The 18,070-nt window shown below is 44.0% G+C and overlaps 1 protein-coding gene across 4 annotated transcripts in view; it reads right to left on the reverse strand.

The window, feature by feature from the left end:
- Window positions 1-18,070, reverse strand: part of CNOT10 (CCR4-NOT transcription complex subunit 10) — a 517,759-nt gene that overhangs the window by 21,183 nt on the left and 478,506 nt on the right. For all 4 annotated transcript variants that reach the window (XM_078663928.1, XM_078663926.1, XM_078663927.1 and 1 more), the window contains 3 exons: window positions 12,346-12,476; window positions 10,837-10,872; window positions 9,942-10,069 (listed from right to left, as the gene is read on the reverse strand). In XM_078663928.1, the coding sequence (XP_078520054.1) occupies window positions 9,942-10,069; window positions 10,837-10,872; window positions 12,346-12,476 (295 nt within the window). The remainder of the gene's footprint in view (window positions 1-9,941; window positions 10,070-10,836; window positions 10,873-12,345; window positions 12,477-18,070) is intronic.

An 18,070-nucleotide genomic window follows, 5' to 3' on the forward strand; every position in this document is an offset into this window, starting at 1 on the left:
TCTTTCAAGGGTGTTGGGCAACTAATCTCCAGACCTTCGCACACTTACAAATGGTGCATTTTCAGGCCACCTGTTCTAAAAATTCGTAAATAAAAAGTAGGCTTTATTTTTCTTCAGTTCAAATGATCTGGATTAGCAATTTGACAAGGCCTAGTATCAATTTTAAAATGGGCTTAGAGAGCTACTGACTTTGCCAATGTTAGTCATTAAATAGGGTTATACAGTCATAGGATCCTTAAATAAGAAGGAAATTCTGTGTCACATCTGAGTGACATAACCTGTGGTGAGCCTATTGTGTCCCCAAGGAAATCTGTGGGGCTCACAAGAGCGGGCATGCAAAAGAGACCTCTCGCCATTTCTTTTTTGTCCATCTATTTAAGGAAAGAACCAGCACTATATCAATGCCCAAGATGACACTATGGCAGCCGCAGGGCATTTAAGCTCTGCTTTGAGGGTGGGTGATGAAGCAATGTGGCTTTTTGATGGCCAAGCAAATATCTCTCCTGTGCAAAGAGCGGCATACCAGTACTGGAACACAGCGCAACAGTGCATTCCATGTAGTCTGCTGTACCAACACCAACCAGCAAATGAACTTGACCTGTTCTAACCGCTTTAGCCCTATGAGCAGGGGACGCTTGTATTTCTATGCTTCCCCCTATAATTTCAAATATTAGAAAATAAGGCGATTTATTGATCTGTCGTCGGCCAGCGATGGCTTTATCATAGCGTTTTTTCTTTACATTATAACTTGTTGCACAGCAGTCTGTGCTGCTCGGTAACATCACTAATAAACACTGACCAAGCCAAAAGAGAAACCTATTGGCTTTGTCAATGCTTGTTTAAAACTCATACAGTTGCTTTCTTCACTTAAACCTTCCAGTTTTTGTTCCTGTACCTTTCAAGTAGAAACGCAGCCCTATAGCATCAATGGAAACATAACTGGACGGGACAAGGTGACAAAACAATTCTTTGGGTTTATCATATCCCACATTAGAAGTACTCCTCAGAGAACACCAATCTTTTCGGATCTAGCCTTGAACAGCAGTACAATGTGAAGAGGAGCCTCTATCATTCTCTGGACATAGAGTGTGTCGGTAAAATCCTCTGCAGTAGAACCCCATCCTGTACACAAATGATTTTGTGCGATTGAGAGATAGGGTGAGAAGACTGAAAGGGGACTCACTTGAGTAAATCGGTACTTGAGGGGGTACCAGAGCTGCAAAGAAGGGATGTCCCTGCATCTTTAACAACCTTTATTTTATTTTTTTTATGTATTTATTTGCATTTTCAAAGTCACATTGCAAAACCACGTCAGGTATACAGAACATAGTGTTTCTATGTTCATTACAAATACAGCTAGGTCAGAGCATACTAAAGCATAAACAATCAACAACAAAGGATAATGTCTGGCAACGGAATCCCTCTTCATCTCTCCCCTTTTCCCTGGTATTCTGCCCTTCCTTTATCTACTGTGAATCTGTGAGCGTCAGGCCATAGTAGGTCAGCCATGGCTTCAGTATTTTCCAAAATGTTTTGGGGAACCCCCTTGCTTTGTACGTTCTCTTCTCCCCCAACATATACATGTCCATCCCTCTCCGTCATTCCTCCAGTGTTGGATTAGTATCTGCCCCCCCCCCCCCCCCCCCCAAGTCCTCACCATGTCTCTTTTGGCTACTACCAGACCCCGCTGGGGCAACACCAGCTTTACTTTGGGGAGATCGATCTCCGTGGGTATGCCCAGCAGAACAAACACTGCAGTGGCCAGGGGATATAGGTTCATGTAGTATAAGCTCCATTTCCTTCAAAATTGTGCCCCAGTATCGCTGAGCATGTGTGCATCCCCAAATAGGGTGAAAGAAGGTCCCCTCCATGGTCTTACATTTCAGGCAGTTGGGGGACTCCACTCTACCCATCTTATGTAGTCGGGCTCTGTCATAATACATTCTGTGTAAGTATTTAAACTGGATCAATCGCAGCCGCGATTTAATGGCCACTTCCCTCGGGTGCATCAGCGCCATTTCCCAGTCCAAATCTTCTATATCTCCCAGATCCGCCTCCCAGTGTAATCTCAGCTTCCGCAGTGGGTCAGGTGTATTATTCATAATTGTCCGATACGTCCATGACACTGCTTTCTCTCCAATGTATCCCATCAAGAGTCGCCCTTCTAATGGGGCATACTCCGGGAGGCCCTCCACATCAATACGTTGCGCCAACCAGGCATGCCTCAGTTGCAAATACTTAAAGTGTTGAGTCTTGTTCATGTCGAATTCTAGCTGGAGGTGTGGTAACGTCACCAGCTCCTTATGATATATTATGTCCTTAAGCTGGGAAATACCAACCAGATACCACTTCTGAAAGCCTTTCAGCTTGACAAATTCCTGAAGTCGCGTTCCCACCCAAAGCGGGGTTTCTCTGGTCACCCGATCTTCCCATTTCATGCGCCTCTCTGCCGTTTCCATGCCATTATCGCTATTTGTGTGGCCGGTAACAGTTTTGCAACACCCTTGCCTCCATAAAGGTAGTGAGTGTATGACCTTTAACAACCTTTCTTGTTAATCTTCTATTGCCTGATGGAACCTAGGTGGAATGGAGACAGACTTCCTTTTAGTGGCCCTCATTCCGTTCGTGGCCATCAAGTACTTGAAATCAAGTTTCTGATGGATATTTAGGTGACTATTTGCACCAAAAAAGGCACTTAGGATTCCCATACAAAAACGATGGGAAAGGTAGGCAATCATCCTATTGGTGCACAAGACCTTTCCCGAGCATAAAACTAGGCACAGACCACTTTCCTCTTACCCAGATCTGCTCTCCAGGTGTGTTTTGTAGGATTAGTCCTTTAAAATATCAATAATTTGCTGGTGCTAGCTACATGTAGATCCTCAATTTTCTCACTGAAGTATGAAGAACTGAAAGGACGATAGCACCAAAAGGTGAGAGAAAAGATTATTTTTGGTTTCGAAGCTGGCATGCAGAAAGGAAAGGAATCTCTATGTTTTTTTTTTATAAGGAAGTGCAACATTCCTCAAGAGTTGGGAACGCCACAGATCTACACGCAGGGTCCCTAAAGAGACCGGTTAATAGTGGGCACCACATTCCTGCTGGTTTGATGATAACAGGAAGGTTTTAAAAAAAAGTTATTTATTGCTTTTTAAACTTTGGAAAAACATCAGTGCTTCCCACAAGATCCATGAATCGATCATATTAGCGCAAAGCAGCTACAGAACAACTTTCACAAGACTATCAAGATAATGTCTATCTAGGTGATTACATTCCAAGGATTTCAGTATATTCTGTGGCGTATAAATGTGAAATAGTGGGTAGCTCTCCTTCACCCCTGGCCAAATTACAAACTTATGTCACGGCTTTGTGAATTAAAATGGCCTTTTCTGTCGCCTGATCATTAAGAGTTATCGCTAAAATATTCGTCATCTGATCATATCGCACCCACCGGGTAAGAGTTCCAACGTCAATTCTCACATAAACACTGTGGCCACCAATGAAATATTATTGTCTGTCAGGTGTGCGAAGGTAAACAGTTACCAGATATTTTTTAGTCGGGACATGGCTGGCATAAGAGACTAATATTCTTCCAGTAGTTCCTGGCAGTATGCAACACCTTTTAACCAGCTTTTTACTCGCAGAGCGGTGCCTCATCCCCAGTGCATAGCCACTCTTCATTTAGCTAAAATTAGCATTAACACGGATTCTACGCACACCAGGTGACACCACGTATCTTAATATCAGGACCAGCAGGAAGGGGTGGTTCGAGTTCCCAGTCATCTCATCTATGCAGTCGTCAGTCTGTACTGTGTTGCACAGAGGCATCGGGGAAAGGAAAGAGTTTTTACTCTCCCCCGATGTCTCTTTGCAGCAGGAATGCCCCCTCCAGGGATTTTCTTTTGGAATGGAAGCGAGCCCTTGGGCAAGAGGTGCTTCCTATGGGGGCCAGTTTTAATCTTTGTGCATGGGGGCAATTCCTTGGGCAAGATTAGGCCCCCAGTTTTTTTTATACTTGGGGCCATTTTTCTGCCTGCCCTGGGAAGATCGGCCCTATTTGAATTGAAGGCCCATCTGCCTGCTGGGGAAAGGGGAGGGGGTTAGAAAACCCACAAGCACCAGGGATATGTAATGTTTTGGGGTGGCCCCTTGGGTAATGGTCGCCCTTATTGGCGCTAATCATTTTCTTAAATTACTTCTAGCCATTTGCTGTGACAAAAACTGATGCACACCCAATCCCTGGAGCAGATGAACTAATTGACAGGTTAGGGGCAGCCAAATATCTTAGTGCCTTTGATCTCCCATCTGGGTACTGGCAGATAGGTTTGACTCCTGGAACAAAAGAAAAATCAGCAGTCTCCACCCCAAATTGACACTTCCAGTTTACTGGGATGCCCTCTGGACTAAAGAATGTCCCTGCCACCTTCCAACGGTTGGTGAACAAAGTCCTTGCTGGGCTGGAATCCTTGAGTGCAGCTTATCTTGACAATATTTCTGTCTACAGCTACACCTGGCAGGATCACCTGGTCCACCTTGGCACGGTCCTTGAGGCTCTGAGAAGTGCAGGCCTCACTATCAAGGCAAGTAAGTGCCAGATAGGACAGGGAAAGGTTAAGTACTTGGGTCACCTGGTAGGAGAAGCACAAGTTCGGCCCCTCCAACCCAAGATCCAGACAGTTCTGGACTGGTTAGCATCAACAACCCAGACCCAAGTCAGGGCATTCCTTGGTTGACTGGGTACTATAGGAGGTTTGTGAAGGACTATCGGTCCATTTAAGGACAACAAGGGAACCCAAAAAAAGTCAGCAAGGGACCTTGGGAGTAGATTCTTTAAGGCAACAGTGGTCCCTTACATGCGCAGAAATAGAATTAATAAATATAGACACAATCGTTTCTATATTAATTTGACATATCTAGCTGGACAGAGGTCGAATATTTACTCATTTAGCAATGCAATTCAAAATTCCTCAACAATATACAAGGTGGGGCACAAGCCTGTACCCTACTTAACACACGTAAAACGTACAGTAGGAGAAAGGGCAAAACAAGAGGGCTTTTTACTTCCTACCCCGTAAAAGACCGGGGTAGGAAGTGGTGGTAAGAAGTAAGAGACCGGAATAGAGAGTGGTGGCCGTGAGCTATAGCGAACTGTCAGGCGTGGTAACAGGTGGTAAAAAACGCGGTGGTTGCAAGGCATATTGATCGTGTCCATAGAATTAACAGGACAAAACAAGAGATACGGGTGTGAGGCACATACTCCATGTGCCGTGATAAGGCAGAGAGAGATGACTTATACGGCGGACGATACATAGAGTGTGGCGGGCTTACCGTGAGGGAGCCGAAAGAAGACATGGCTCCGGTCTTTTACATTTGACCTTGCGCACCGTGATTCATCACTCATAGCCTCACATACCTTGATGGCTCCTTCTACGAATATGTTGTACACGTCAATTTTTACAATTGAATGCCCATCTTTTGAAGTTCTTTTGGTAGTTCGATGGAAGTACGTTATCTCACCTGCTTTCCCTAATGTTTTTTACTGTATCTTCCCTCCCTTCTTTTTCCCTTAGGCAAATGAGGCTTTTAACTGTTAGGCATTTATTACATGTCCTGATGATGATCCGCATATCATGTTAAACGGACCGAAACGCCATCAACAAACTTGTGCACCTTATACAATTGAAAAACCTATATGTCCCTTAAAGTGTAAATGTGTCGGTATTATTCTGTTTTACATTTGAAACTGTGTAATTAACAGAACCATAAGCTTTTGCCTAAAAGCCCCTTGTGTTTTGCCCTTTCTCCTACTGTACGTTTTACATGTGTTAAGTGGGGTACAGGCTTGTGCCCCACCTTGTATATTGTTGATGAATTTTGAATTGCATTGCTAAATGAGTAAATATTCGACATCTGTCCGGCTGGACATGTCAAATTAATATAGAAACGATTGCCTCTATATTTATTAATTCTATTTCTGCGCATGTAAGGGACCACTGTTGCCTTAAAGTATCGGCCCATAGCAATTCCCCTCACAGAACGTACCTCCAAACGGATGTCAAAGAAAGAAAACTGGACAGTGAGCTGACAAAAGGTTTTTGACAGACTGAAGGATGCAATGTGCTCTGCCCCAGTCCTAAAAGCTCCAGACTATACAAAGCCGTTCATTGTGCAGACAGATGCTTTGAGCATGGGATAGATGCAGTCCTAGCCCAAACAAATGATGAGGGATATGACCAACCCATTGCTTTTATAAGCAGAAGACAACTCCCTAGAGAACAGTGTTGGAGTGCCATACAGTGGGAAGCCTTTGTTGTGGTCTGGGCCCTGAAGACGTTGAGGCCATACCTGTTTGGCACTCACGTCCTAGTTCAGACAGACCACAGGCCTCTCAGGTGGTACAATAGATGAATGTTGAGAATCCCAAAATGCTAATGTCGTCCATATCCTTACAGGGAATGGATTTCATAGTGGAACACAGACCTGGGACTGTCCATGCCAATGCAGTAGGTATTTCAAGGTTCTTCCACTTAGAAGATGAAGACTCTCCAGGGGAAGGTTAGTTTAATCGTCCTTCATTTTGAGGGGAGGTCATGTGAGAAAGTGCCTCTTTTGCATGGTAAGCCCCCCACTTTTTGCATGGTTTTGATGTGGTTTCAAATGTAGTGCACATAGTTCCTGCCAACCAGGTCTCCTGTGCCAGTGCTCCTTTCCCAAAAACAAATCCCTAATTGGCACTTCTGCCCTCTGTAAGTCCCTAGTAAATTGTACTATGAATACCCAGGGCCTGGGAACTGAATAGGGTCCCCAGGACCCTCACACCCCTCACTATGACCATGCCATGCCTTTGCAGCTTGCATGCCAATGCGAGGGGAAACAAACGACATTTCAACAAGCACTGCCTGAAGGCATAGGTAAGTCATCCTTCTAGCAGGCCTCAGCCCTAAGGCAGGGTGCCCTATACCACAGGTGAGAATATCTGCATGAGCAGATATGTCCCTACAATATTGGGGTCCATTTTCCCAATATTGTAAGTGCCAGTGAAGGCATAGAGAGTACATGGGCTGGAAACTCGACAATTTGAGTTTCACTGAACCATGATGACTTCACTGAACATAGGAGTGTTTAGTACCAAAATACTCCTTTCAATAAATCCAAACTGATGCTAGTGAGGGATTTATTGTACCATGTACCCAGAGGGCACCTCAGAGGTGCCCCCTGAAAACGTGCCAACCTCTGTGTGGTCTGACCGGCTGCAGGCAGCCAGCCACCACCAATCATGTTTCTGGACCCCTGGGTAGAGATCCTCTGCTCTCTGGGACCAAAAACAATGCACATCCTGGGCAGAGGTGTGATGCCTCCTCACCAAGGATGGCCCAGTGCTCGAAGAGGGAAGCTTCAAAGGCCTGCCGCCTTTGTAATGTGACCCCCAGCCTCTGCTGTTATTAGCAGATAGCAGCCCCTTGTTTACACCTCCACTTTGGGCTGGAAAATCGGCAAGAAAAATTCAAAATAATAGGAGGTGTGCTCACCTCTTCCAACCCCACCACTAAGGTGGGGCAGGCAAGGTGAAGCACAACATTCATTCCATGGCATCTTGCAGATGGGGAGACCCCTTCAATCAGGGCTAGGTCTATGACCCCTCCCAGATGGCACAATAGAGGGTGCAGTCACCCCTCTTAAGGTGCCCATTGGCATACCTGCTAATGACCTAAAAACGCCTCCTAAATATAGTATTTAGGTTGCTCCCCCAGACCTAGAACTCAGATCTGCGACGACTTAAGAAGAAAGAAGATGACCCTGCAGAGAAACCCTGCAGAGAAGACAGAAGATGTCCGTCTTGGCCCCAGCCCTACCGGCCTGTCTCCAACTTCGGTGAACATGCAACCTGTCGGGCAGCCAGTGACCTCTGAAATCCCTGGAAGGATTGCTGCCTTCGAAAAAAGACTCCCATCTCCCGTGGACATGCAGACCTGTCCTGAAGAAACCTACTCCAAGGACTCCGGAACCTGGTGGGTCCCCGTCTCCTGCCCACTCTGCACCAGATGTTCATGGCGCGGGTCTGAGTGGCTCACTTGTGCAGTAAAGTGTCCCCAGCGATCCTGACCTCATATCCAGCATTGGCTGACCTCTCCTATTCTCAACGATGGCACCAGCAGTGTGAATCCAGAGGCGGCTCCTGACTGCGACCTGATCCGGTATGAAGACTCAAATGTCAAAAGGCACCCCTGCACCGAAGCCCCTGGGCCTTGGTGAGCTGAACAGACAGTGCCCCTATGGACGCCCCACAGCCCAAATTATGTCTGCTGTCATTGGTCTTCCTCTTGCAACCTCCAGTGCCACGCCTGCAGCCCCTTGCCGTAAGAAGAAACCTCATTAAAAACGACTGGATGCCAGATGTCAAAATTACACCCTGCACCTGGCCGCCCCTGTGCCGTTGGTGGTGTACGTTTGGTCATGCTTTGCGACCCGTGCTTAACCCCCAAAGCCAGGCCCTTGCAACCAATATATTTACCTGCAAGCAGTGTAGCTACAGGCACCCCCCCCCCCCCGTCTCCACTGGAAAGCATTGGTCCGAACTCCGGTTTTAAATGGAAGAAATTTAGTGAGGAAAAATGTTTCTATGAAACATTGTCTAAATGCTTTCTCTACTTTAAATCAAGCCAATTAAGTCTCAATGTTTTATGAAGCATGTTTCTTTACGTTACATTCCTCACATTTAAACAAATGACTGCATTTTCCTGTTATAAACATGGGCTGGCACCTTGTCTACAGGCCACTGGGAGTAATATGCCTGCTGTTTGAAAAGACATTTTGACAAGGTAGATAATTAAAACAGTGAGTTTTATGTAATGCATATAAACAAAGTTAACTCTTCAGTTGAATTTTCTCCATTCCAAAGTGTTGCATTTACACACAGCAAGCATCTTGCTCCCGGTAACTGGTAGACACGCTGCCATATTTATAACAGAAAAATACAGCCATTTTTATTAAGTGGGAGAAATTTAAAGTGCAGAAAAATGTTGCTTATTACGAACATTTTTCTGCACTTTAAATTTCTCCCATTGCAAAAAATGTTTGTATGCTTGTGTTGTACATGTAACAGTGCCACATATGGCAAAAACGATGTCCTGTGTCACAAGTACATACAACACAGGCTCTCAGTCACCCATACACATATATTCCATTCGTTCACACACATGTTCATACATTCCCACACACCATGCACTCACTGATGTACATGGCAGACCTATCAATGTGCAAGTTACTTGGCCTTCAGTAGCTCAGGACGATTTTCACTGATCAGAAGTAGCTCTCAATGTAGAAAAGGTTGGAGACCCTGCAGTAGATACACTCCTTATAAGGCTCTTCTAAGTGCAGCCTCTTCTCTCCACAGGTCCCACAATGTCTAACGAGTCCTTTCTTCAACGATTCTGACATGTTAATGTCAGGTGTAGAAAAGTGAAACAGCAGATGTAATCTGGATAAACTAAATCTGGATATAAGCTAAAGAACTGAGCAGAGCTTAGGGAGACTCCCTTTCACACAATGTGCAGTAGAAAATCTGAGGGAAGATGCCTTGGCTGGAAGTGTTCTAAAGGGTATTAGTGCCTGATTGGCTTGAGATTGGTTCTTTATAAATGATGTAGATAAGCTATTAACAACAAAGTCTTTTGCCATTGTAAGCTATGTATACTACTTCTACTGCTTATTCAGAACGTCTGGAGCGGAGTGGGCAGGAGACCTGCGTGGTTCCTGAGTCCTTGGAGTAGGTTTCTTCAGGAAGAAGTCTGCATGCCCACGGGAGATTGGAGTCTTTTTTTATCGCTTCGATATCAGAGCAGTGGAAATCTAAGCCTGTTTGTCACTACTCTAATATCAGAGAAGTAAATAACAAGTTTTTAAATAGACAACACAACATTATAGTATTCCTTTGCCCTTACCTGGTGGAGACACTTGCGTGCTTTGTCGTACTCGCTTCGTAGGCAGTAGGCACTACCAAGATTAAAAAGCATCATTGTCCGTGCAGTTGTGACCGACGCTGGGTAACAGTGAGGAGTCTGCTTTCCCGCTTGAAGGGGAAAAAAGACAATGAATCATTTCAGCAACCAAGGGAGATTACAATACAATGAAAAACCCTCTGTCACCTGTAACTTTCTTTCATTCAAACACTTCAAAAGTATTCTGAATACCAGGTAATAAAAATTAAAAGTAATTTTCCACCCATACCAAGATATTTGACTTGGAAAACTGACTAGAGAGAACTCCATCAGAAATGATGAGGGGGAGTTACACTTCACTATCAAAATGGTGTTTCATATCACTGCTATGCAGATCATATCACAACAGTTTGAGGCCATGTAGCTTGAACTCTGATTCGATGTACTTCAACTGCAGATTCCATACTGCTTCACTTCTAGGTCAGAATTTTACCTCAGGACATCTAACATTACAATTCAAGCACTTGTAGAGTTACATTTTGTCCCCCAAATGTGGACATCTAAAAACAGAAGCTACACAGGACACAAGCTATGCCTCTAGCAAACGTAGAAGCTCATCTCGGAAAATGTCAGCAACACTATTACATAAAAGTAACAAATGCATGCTACCATCAAAGAAAAGTTTAAGAAATAATGACTGTGGGGTGAGTGGGAGGGGAATAGCGTTTAAGAGAAGCAGAGATATAGAAACATGTAATTGTATGGACAATGGTTTGAGATTAATAAAGTAACACCATGTAACAAAGGCCCTGAAGCCTATCTTTACAATTCCACCATGCCAGCTACCCTAGAATTGCATACTGTTTAATTTCAGAATCATCAAAAGCATTTTACTTACAAGATTCTGTTGGCTCCGTTTCTCCTTTTTCAGCCCCTGTAGGGAAGACAACACACATAATAGAAACGTTGGACTCAGCTAGTTAATTGTAGTAAAATGCCTCTCCAACAAGATTCCTTTAACATGTCTCATAACAAAGGTAGTAGTGGATGCAACAACCAGACTGTGCCTTGCTGACTCGTTCTTTACCGGCTTTTAAAAGCAGGTAAAGAACGAGTGTGTGATGAGTCTTTGATTATCTAGGGGCATACAGCAATGGAGGGACCTCATGTTGCTGGTAGCACCTGAAGTGCAGGTGTACAGGGGTGACTATCCCCCAGATTGAAAAGACAAGGGTGCGTGGTTTAGCAGGATGAAAACTGGTGGTGGAATGATGTGCAGAGTTTAAATACTGAGTCTTTCACATTAACTTCCCAAACAGGAGGAATGGAATAGAGTAGGGAAAACAGCAAGTTGCTAAGCACAAGCGAAACATACTCCAATCCACACAGATGGGCAGAAATAAAGGGGTACAGGCAAAGGTGTGCATCTGCAGGGAAGGATGGCAGCATGCACAAATGACATACACATTCTGTGTAGGTTACTGGGACATGGCATGTAAAGCTACACAAAATAGCTATGGATCGAGTCTGATCTAGGGACTACGTGGCACAGTATCTACATGGTCAGAATAGGAGACAGATCATGTAGAACTAAGGTAAGTACATTAAAAGAAACAAATAAAATGCGAACAATGGAATTTAGCATAACAATGGAGACTTTGTACGATTTGGGTGTCAGGAGTAGGTATGTAAAGGAGGTTTTTGATAGCTATTTTTTCATGCTTTCTAGCTACCAGAATCCATATGCCAGTCATCTCAAAAGTGGTCTCATGAAAGTGGTAGATGAAATGATTTAGTGGTAGCAGGATGTGTTTTGTGGGCAAGTCAGTAAGAGCTGTGCCAGCAAACTACTATCCAAGAATAATTACCAAGTGTGAACCAATCTTGTATATTTAGCCGTATTTCTACAATAAGCAATTAGGAGATGAGCATCAGAACAAAACTGTGCTAAACAGCATTCAAACAACAAATTACTAATTTGCGTTTTAATGGGTGGAAATTTCTCAACAGTGACTTGGCTACACAGTGCAAAAAAATATAACCCTATTTGTACAGTGGCAAGAATTGAAAGAGTTAACAAAATACCATATATATTACTTTCTATTTATTAATTGTCAACAATGATTAAAGGTTGTTTGAAGTAGGCCTGCCTTCAGACAGTGGACATAATAATGTTATCAAACATTACTAGTTATGTAAAATGTCTATGAAAAGTAATTTTAACTCCGAAAGTTTAAAAAGCTAACGGGAACCAGTTTCTGAAATGGCAAATACCTGCCAATTTTACTCCAGTTATCCACCAAACCAAATAACGGTCTGTGGTTAGTAATAAAGACCTTCGATTTATGCATAACATTGATTCTAGTGGAAAAATGAATGAAAGCATCACCAGCTTTTTTCAAGTTACCCTGTTCCTGGTCGTTGGAGGAGATTCCCAGGGAAACATCTGTGACATTCTCTGGATTTAAGTGTGTGATGGCATCAGAGATTCGGTCCAGGGAGATCAGGGCCTCTGCTGCATACAAGTGGCCCAGGAACCTGCAAAAATCAACAACTGGAATCAGTCAAGCATCTTTCACATAAAGTATGTTGCAAAGCTTCCATTACGTCATCAGATATATTTGGTGAAACATTTACTGTTATCTTTACAGACAAAACTCACAACATTGCCGATGTTCTTAGGCTCACCAATCTCATATTCTCTTAACCGTACTCACCAGACTACAACTCTTACTTGCGTTAGAGTTTTGCTCCATTTCTGGCGAAAACAACTAAGTCTTCACTTGCATCACTTTAAATCTAGATGCCCTCTGATCTTTATCTGTAACATTTTATTCTTTTGGCTGCTGATATATTAATTCTGGTTGTGGAAGATCTCTTTAACCTTTCTCTCAGTTCTGCTTAGTGGTCCCTCGTCCCAAACAGCCAATGGCCCATCTTGTTATTCTCCATCACAAAGACTATTCAAGCAACTGTCTTTAGCATCCCTACTGGCGGAGAAAATTGTCAATTGTCAGAAGAAATCATTAATATTAAAAGACACCTCAACGCCCCAGAAGCTGGGTTCTGACCTGTTCACTTTGATTTCAGTCCTCAACCAACTCAGGTTCACTGCGGATCATGCAGGAGGATTTAGTTCATTTGGATCTCACCTCACTGGAGCCTTTGAAAGCAGGATCTCATGGAATGCTCACATTGCGCTTGCATGAGACCGTGTTAACTAAAAGGTTCTGAACTGGTTCTCTTCATTCTTGCTGGTTGCATTGAAGTAGTGTCCGTCCTTCAGATTAGTCCTGTACTGCATCTATAACATATGATGCCACATAAGGCTATTCACTGAGCCCAATACTAAAATTTGTGTGGTTCCTTTGGCCGCACTGATTGGATCATTCATTCTTTTATTTGTGGCATGTGCAAATGACTCCCAGATTAAATCATAACTTGACAGCAAATCTCAAGTGGGTAAGAAAGAATCTAAAATGTGGATTTCTGCTCAATAATCAACTCCTCTCTTAGTCCATCAGTACTGTTCAGCTGTTTTTGGTAGTATATACAGCGAACAAGCCTTGGCAAAGTCAACGAATTGTAAACTCAGAAACGTTTCCAAAGAAAACTTGGATAAGTGTCAATGCGGTCAGTTGGAAGTACTTAGCACAACCAACTCCGGTACGGAGCTAGACAGGTGGACCACAGACGAAGCAGTCTTCTAGCAGTTGTAGGTACTTTATCTACATTGCAATGGATTCCTATTGAGTGGCCCTGATGCAGGGGAAGAAGGATTCTGAAGATGCTCTGAGGATGTGACGCAGTGAACGGGGCAATTTCTGCAGGGATTCCTCAGTCGAGGAGGATGGTGCAGGGGTACTGGTTGCAGGGTTGACGTTCCACGAAGTCCTCTCTGGTCTGGCTAAAGTCCAGTGGCCACTGGTCAATAATTTTCTTTCTGGGGGTACCAGCAACTCTCCAACAGCACTCCCAGGCTCAGCAAACTCAGGTGCAACTGTGTGTGTTGGTTCTTTGTCCTTGTTGCTGCATGGAGGCAGTGGTAGAGGCTGGAAGATTTTGGGCTACCAACTTGCACCAGCAGGCTTCTTCAGCTGTTGTGCCCCTGTGCTGCGAACAGGCCAGTCAGCTGGTCCTTGGAGTTCTCTTGCCTTAACTGGGCTATGGGGACAATTTCTCCTTTAACATGACACAGCAGACACAGTCCCTCTCTTCGCTGGCCTGCAGGTGCCGTCCTTGTCGGTGTAGCCTCTCTTTGCTGGTCCCTCGGTGCAACAGGGCAGTCCTTCTTCAGCCCTTCTTCCGCGCCGATTGAGATCAGAGTTCTGTGTGCTAGGTGTCCCCAATTTATCTTCAGAAAATGCCCTCAGGGTAAGATGCGGTTGGTAGCCAATGGGCTACCAGGTTCCCTCCCTCATGATGACCACTTCCTGGGAAGTGTGGTATTTGGCAATCCCATGATGCACCATTCTGCTCACTACCAACACGGCAAGACAACTCTCTCGACACTCCGAGCTCCTTAGCCCACCCCCAGAGGTGTGGCTACCAAGGGGCTACATCCACCAGGAAAAACAGGTTTGCCAACTGGCTTCTCCTCTCCTGCCCCCAGTGCCAGTCAGTCTACTTAAACAATAGAGCAGCTCCTTTCCCAAGTGTTCCCCATTTGCCCTTCAAAGGCAGCTTCTCCTTTCAAGCTAGCCTTTTGGGCTAACACCTGCATGGCTTCCTGCAGGAGGGAGGTTAATACCGCTCTCCCATGAAGGTACCTATTGTGCCCTTTCCTAAGAGTCGCTGACACTCCTCTCCAGGAGGGCAGAAAGCTGTCAGCAGGAAAAGCCCGGGTACATCATAAACGGGCACTGGAAACCTTGGGCAACTTAAGTGGCAACTTCTAAAGTTGCACTTTACCTAGCAGTGGCATTAAATTCGGTGTAATCATTAAATCGGATGTAATGCCTTGATTCTTTTGATACCAAACATTACCAGCCTTAAGTAGTCCCATTCAGACGTTAGCAGGGCTGGGGTCCCAGTCTGTATTTCTGTACTTGCCAATAAGGCTACTGGCCTTTAAACAGTAAAAACGACAATTTAAGGTTTTTACTGATGGAACATGTAAAAGTATATGTTTCACTTTTCTACATAAGGCCTAGGGGTTGTTAGGCCTGCCTTAGGGGTGATTTCCATATATTAAAAAAGGATTTGGGGGCTTTGCCATTACCTTAAATGTTAAGAGTTAACAGTTTAAAACTGCCCTTCCAGTCTCTAGTTGCAGACTGCGAGCCATGTTTTATCTTGTCCCATTCAGGGTGGCACAGCAAGTGCTGCAGTACCTGGGTGCCCCTGGTATCATATGCAAGGGAATTACAAGTAAGTTAGGCAATGCCGATAGGGGACAATCCAATTAACCGTACACCATTGTAAGGGTCAGAGCACATGTTCTGTGCCCTGTTCAGCAGCACTCAGGACATTGCAAAACCATTAAACCAGTACCTAGTAGTCAAAATGGGGGCGCAAAAAGTTGGGGCAAACGTGCAAAAAGCTTGTTTCCTTACAACATGCACCACATGCTTACATGTTTAATAACTGCACTAGGGCAACATAGCACAGTAGAGATTTTAGAAGGGAAAAAAGTCAAGCTGAGAATGATCACTAATTATCAATGCAGATCTATTTAATGTTTTTTTTTTTTTCGAAAAGGGTGCTTAGCAAGAACATCAGACTGACATGAAGAAGCTCAGACGACAATTGCTTCTCAGTCCGGCTTTTGGGCAGTGGTTGTAATGGTTGATCAAGTCCTAACGTTTGAAAGAACGCACAGTTAGGCACAAAACCGTTATTTCCAGTCTTTATGGTATAACATTTTCCAGCAATCAAATTTTATCTGCAACAAGCGTAGAAAATGAAAAAGGTGCAGCAGGTACCCCCTATGCAGCTGAGAATGAGGTAATACTATTGCTTTCCTAGGAAATGAACTATGTGAGATTTCTTTTGGCATAGCCTCTGACATCTTCAATCCTGGCCTGGCAGGCTGAATTGGGCAATATGATCAGTCTCCGCCTCATACTTTTATGGTCGAGGATTATGATAAATCACAAGTATAAAGTTTCAAGGAGAGTCTGAAGGATCTAATGAACAAAATGAGAGATGGAAATCTGCCATGATTTAAGCAAGTCACATAGTTAATTCTGAAACATATGTATGCAAAAACATTTCAGAATCCTGATTTTTTTTTTAGGACTGATGCAGATAAAGCACAAGGCAGATTGTCTAGCATGATGATTTGATATTTTGAAGGTAAACAAGAATTTGGCATTGAACCACTTTTACATTACATTCTTAGAACATCAACTCAAAACTCTTTCATATTTTGACTTTTGAGTCCTCCCGTTCGGCTATAAGGCAGCACTGTGGAGGCAGAATGTAAATTTGAGTTGTTGTATTTACAAAGCTTTTGGTGACAAATCTTTTATCATTTCTATTTGTGCCTGCAATACAAAGAAAGCAGAGACATTGAGGGCTTGCAGTGAACAAATGTTTTACATCAATAACATAAGTACCCCTTTCCAAGCCACAAGTCCTAAAAAAAGAAGTGGGGGCGCTGACGTCACGACAGGAAGTGACGACACGAAAGGTGGCTTGCACTCAGTTGCAGTCTATAGTTATCGAGCTCCCGGTAAAGTAAGTGGGGGGACGCCGTCCACCTGCGTGATATCCCGACTCGAGCCCTGCCCCTTTCCTTGAAATAGCTGAGGAAGTAGGCATGTAGCTCGAAAACATAACAGGCAAGCTTTACTTACGTTTTTAAATTAGCCACTTATTAATCAAAATCTAGATTCAAATTCCAACAAAAAAAAAAAATAGAAATTGCAACCCCTGATATAAAGTACCTTCATGCTACAATAGAATTATATTTTAGGTGAAGTTTTCCATTCTCTTACAACTGCAGATGAAGATGGGATTATACATTTCCGTATTTTTATAAACTGAAATTGTATAATCAAATGAAATGGCTACAGATCATTGCCAAAGTTGGTAATGCCCATTTACAGGAACAAAAGGCACTGGCAGGCCCAATAGTCTCAAAGGCGAGACCTATTTGTGTTGCCAATGCTTGTTAGGTCTTGGCAAAACACACGTGATTCTGAGCAAACCAGCTAATCTCCTCGTGAAGGAAAAAGAAGAAAAAATGTGTTATTTGGCAAAAAAATGGACACACAAAAAACACAATTATGCTTATGTCCATGTCTTAGTGAAAATACATTTGGAAACAGACAACATCTGTTGTTGCAGTAAAAAAGCAGAGCATCAGTTGTCACAATAAACATACATTTGAACAAGACCTAGCAGGGGTCCTGGGCTGGGAGGTGCCCCTTGATCCCATACGTGTTATGCTGGGCGTCACCGAGGACATCGCTGCTCACTGGCTGGACACTGCCCCTCCCACTCTAGGGCGCAGGCGTCGAGTACCCCAACCCATTTCATCGCATGTGGGGGAAATGGGTTGGGGTACTCGACGAATGAGATGATGTGGTCCGCTCTCCAGGTGCACGTGGATATGTTATTCTGGATTTCTTTATGTGGTCTTGATGTCATTGCGATGTGTTTTTCCCCTATTCTGCTAATGTACAATGCAGCTCTGAATGGTGCTGTTTGTTGTCAAATTCAAAACTCAATAAAATTGATTGTCAAAAAAACCCATTCATTTGAAAGTAGAACTGGGCTTTTTTTAAATTTGTGTGGCATAATAAAACATAGCTACACATGTCAAGAGGTTCAACAAGGACGAATAGCAAGAGGAAAACAAGCATATGCAATGGTCTCTGCATTCTTATAGTTAGAGCTAGTGGCATTGCTCATGACATTTTTATTTATGTTTTTGTTTTTAAAACAAATAAATGGCATTGTCATTTACAATCCCAATAGCAGGGCAGGAGAGCAAGCACAACCAACGAGGGGGCAGGAGAGCAAGCACAACCAACGAGGGGGCGTGGCCAGCAGAGCAAGCACAACCAACGAGGGGGCGGGGGCAGGAGAGCAAGCACAACCAACGAGGTGGCGGGGGCAGGAGAGCAAGCACAACCAACGAGGGGGCGGGGGCAGGAGAGAAAGCACAACCAACGAGGGGGCAG

Source organism: Lissotriton helveticus, chromosome 10 (genome assembly GCF_964261635.1).
Source record: "Lissotriton helveticus chromosome 10, aLisHel1.1, whole genome shotgun sequence".
Taxonomy (NCBI): domain Eukaryota; kingdom Metazoa; phylum Chordata; class Amphibia; order Caudata; family Salamandridae; genus Lissotriton; species Lissotriton helveticus.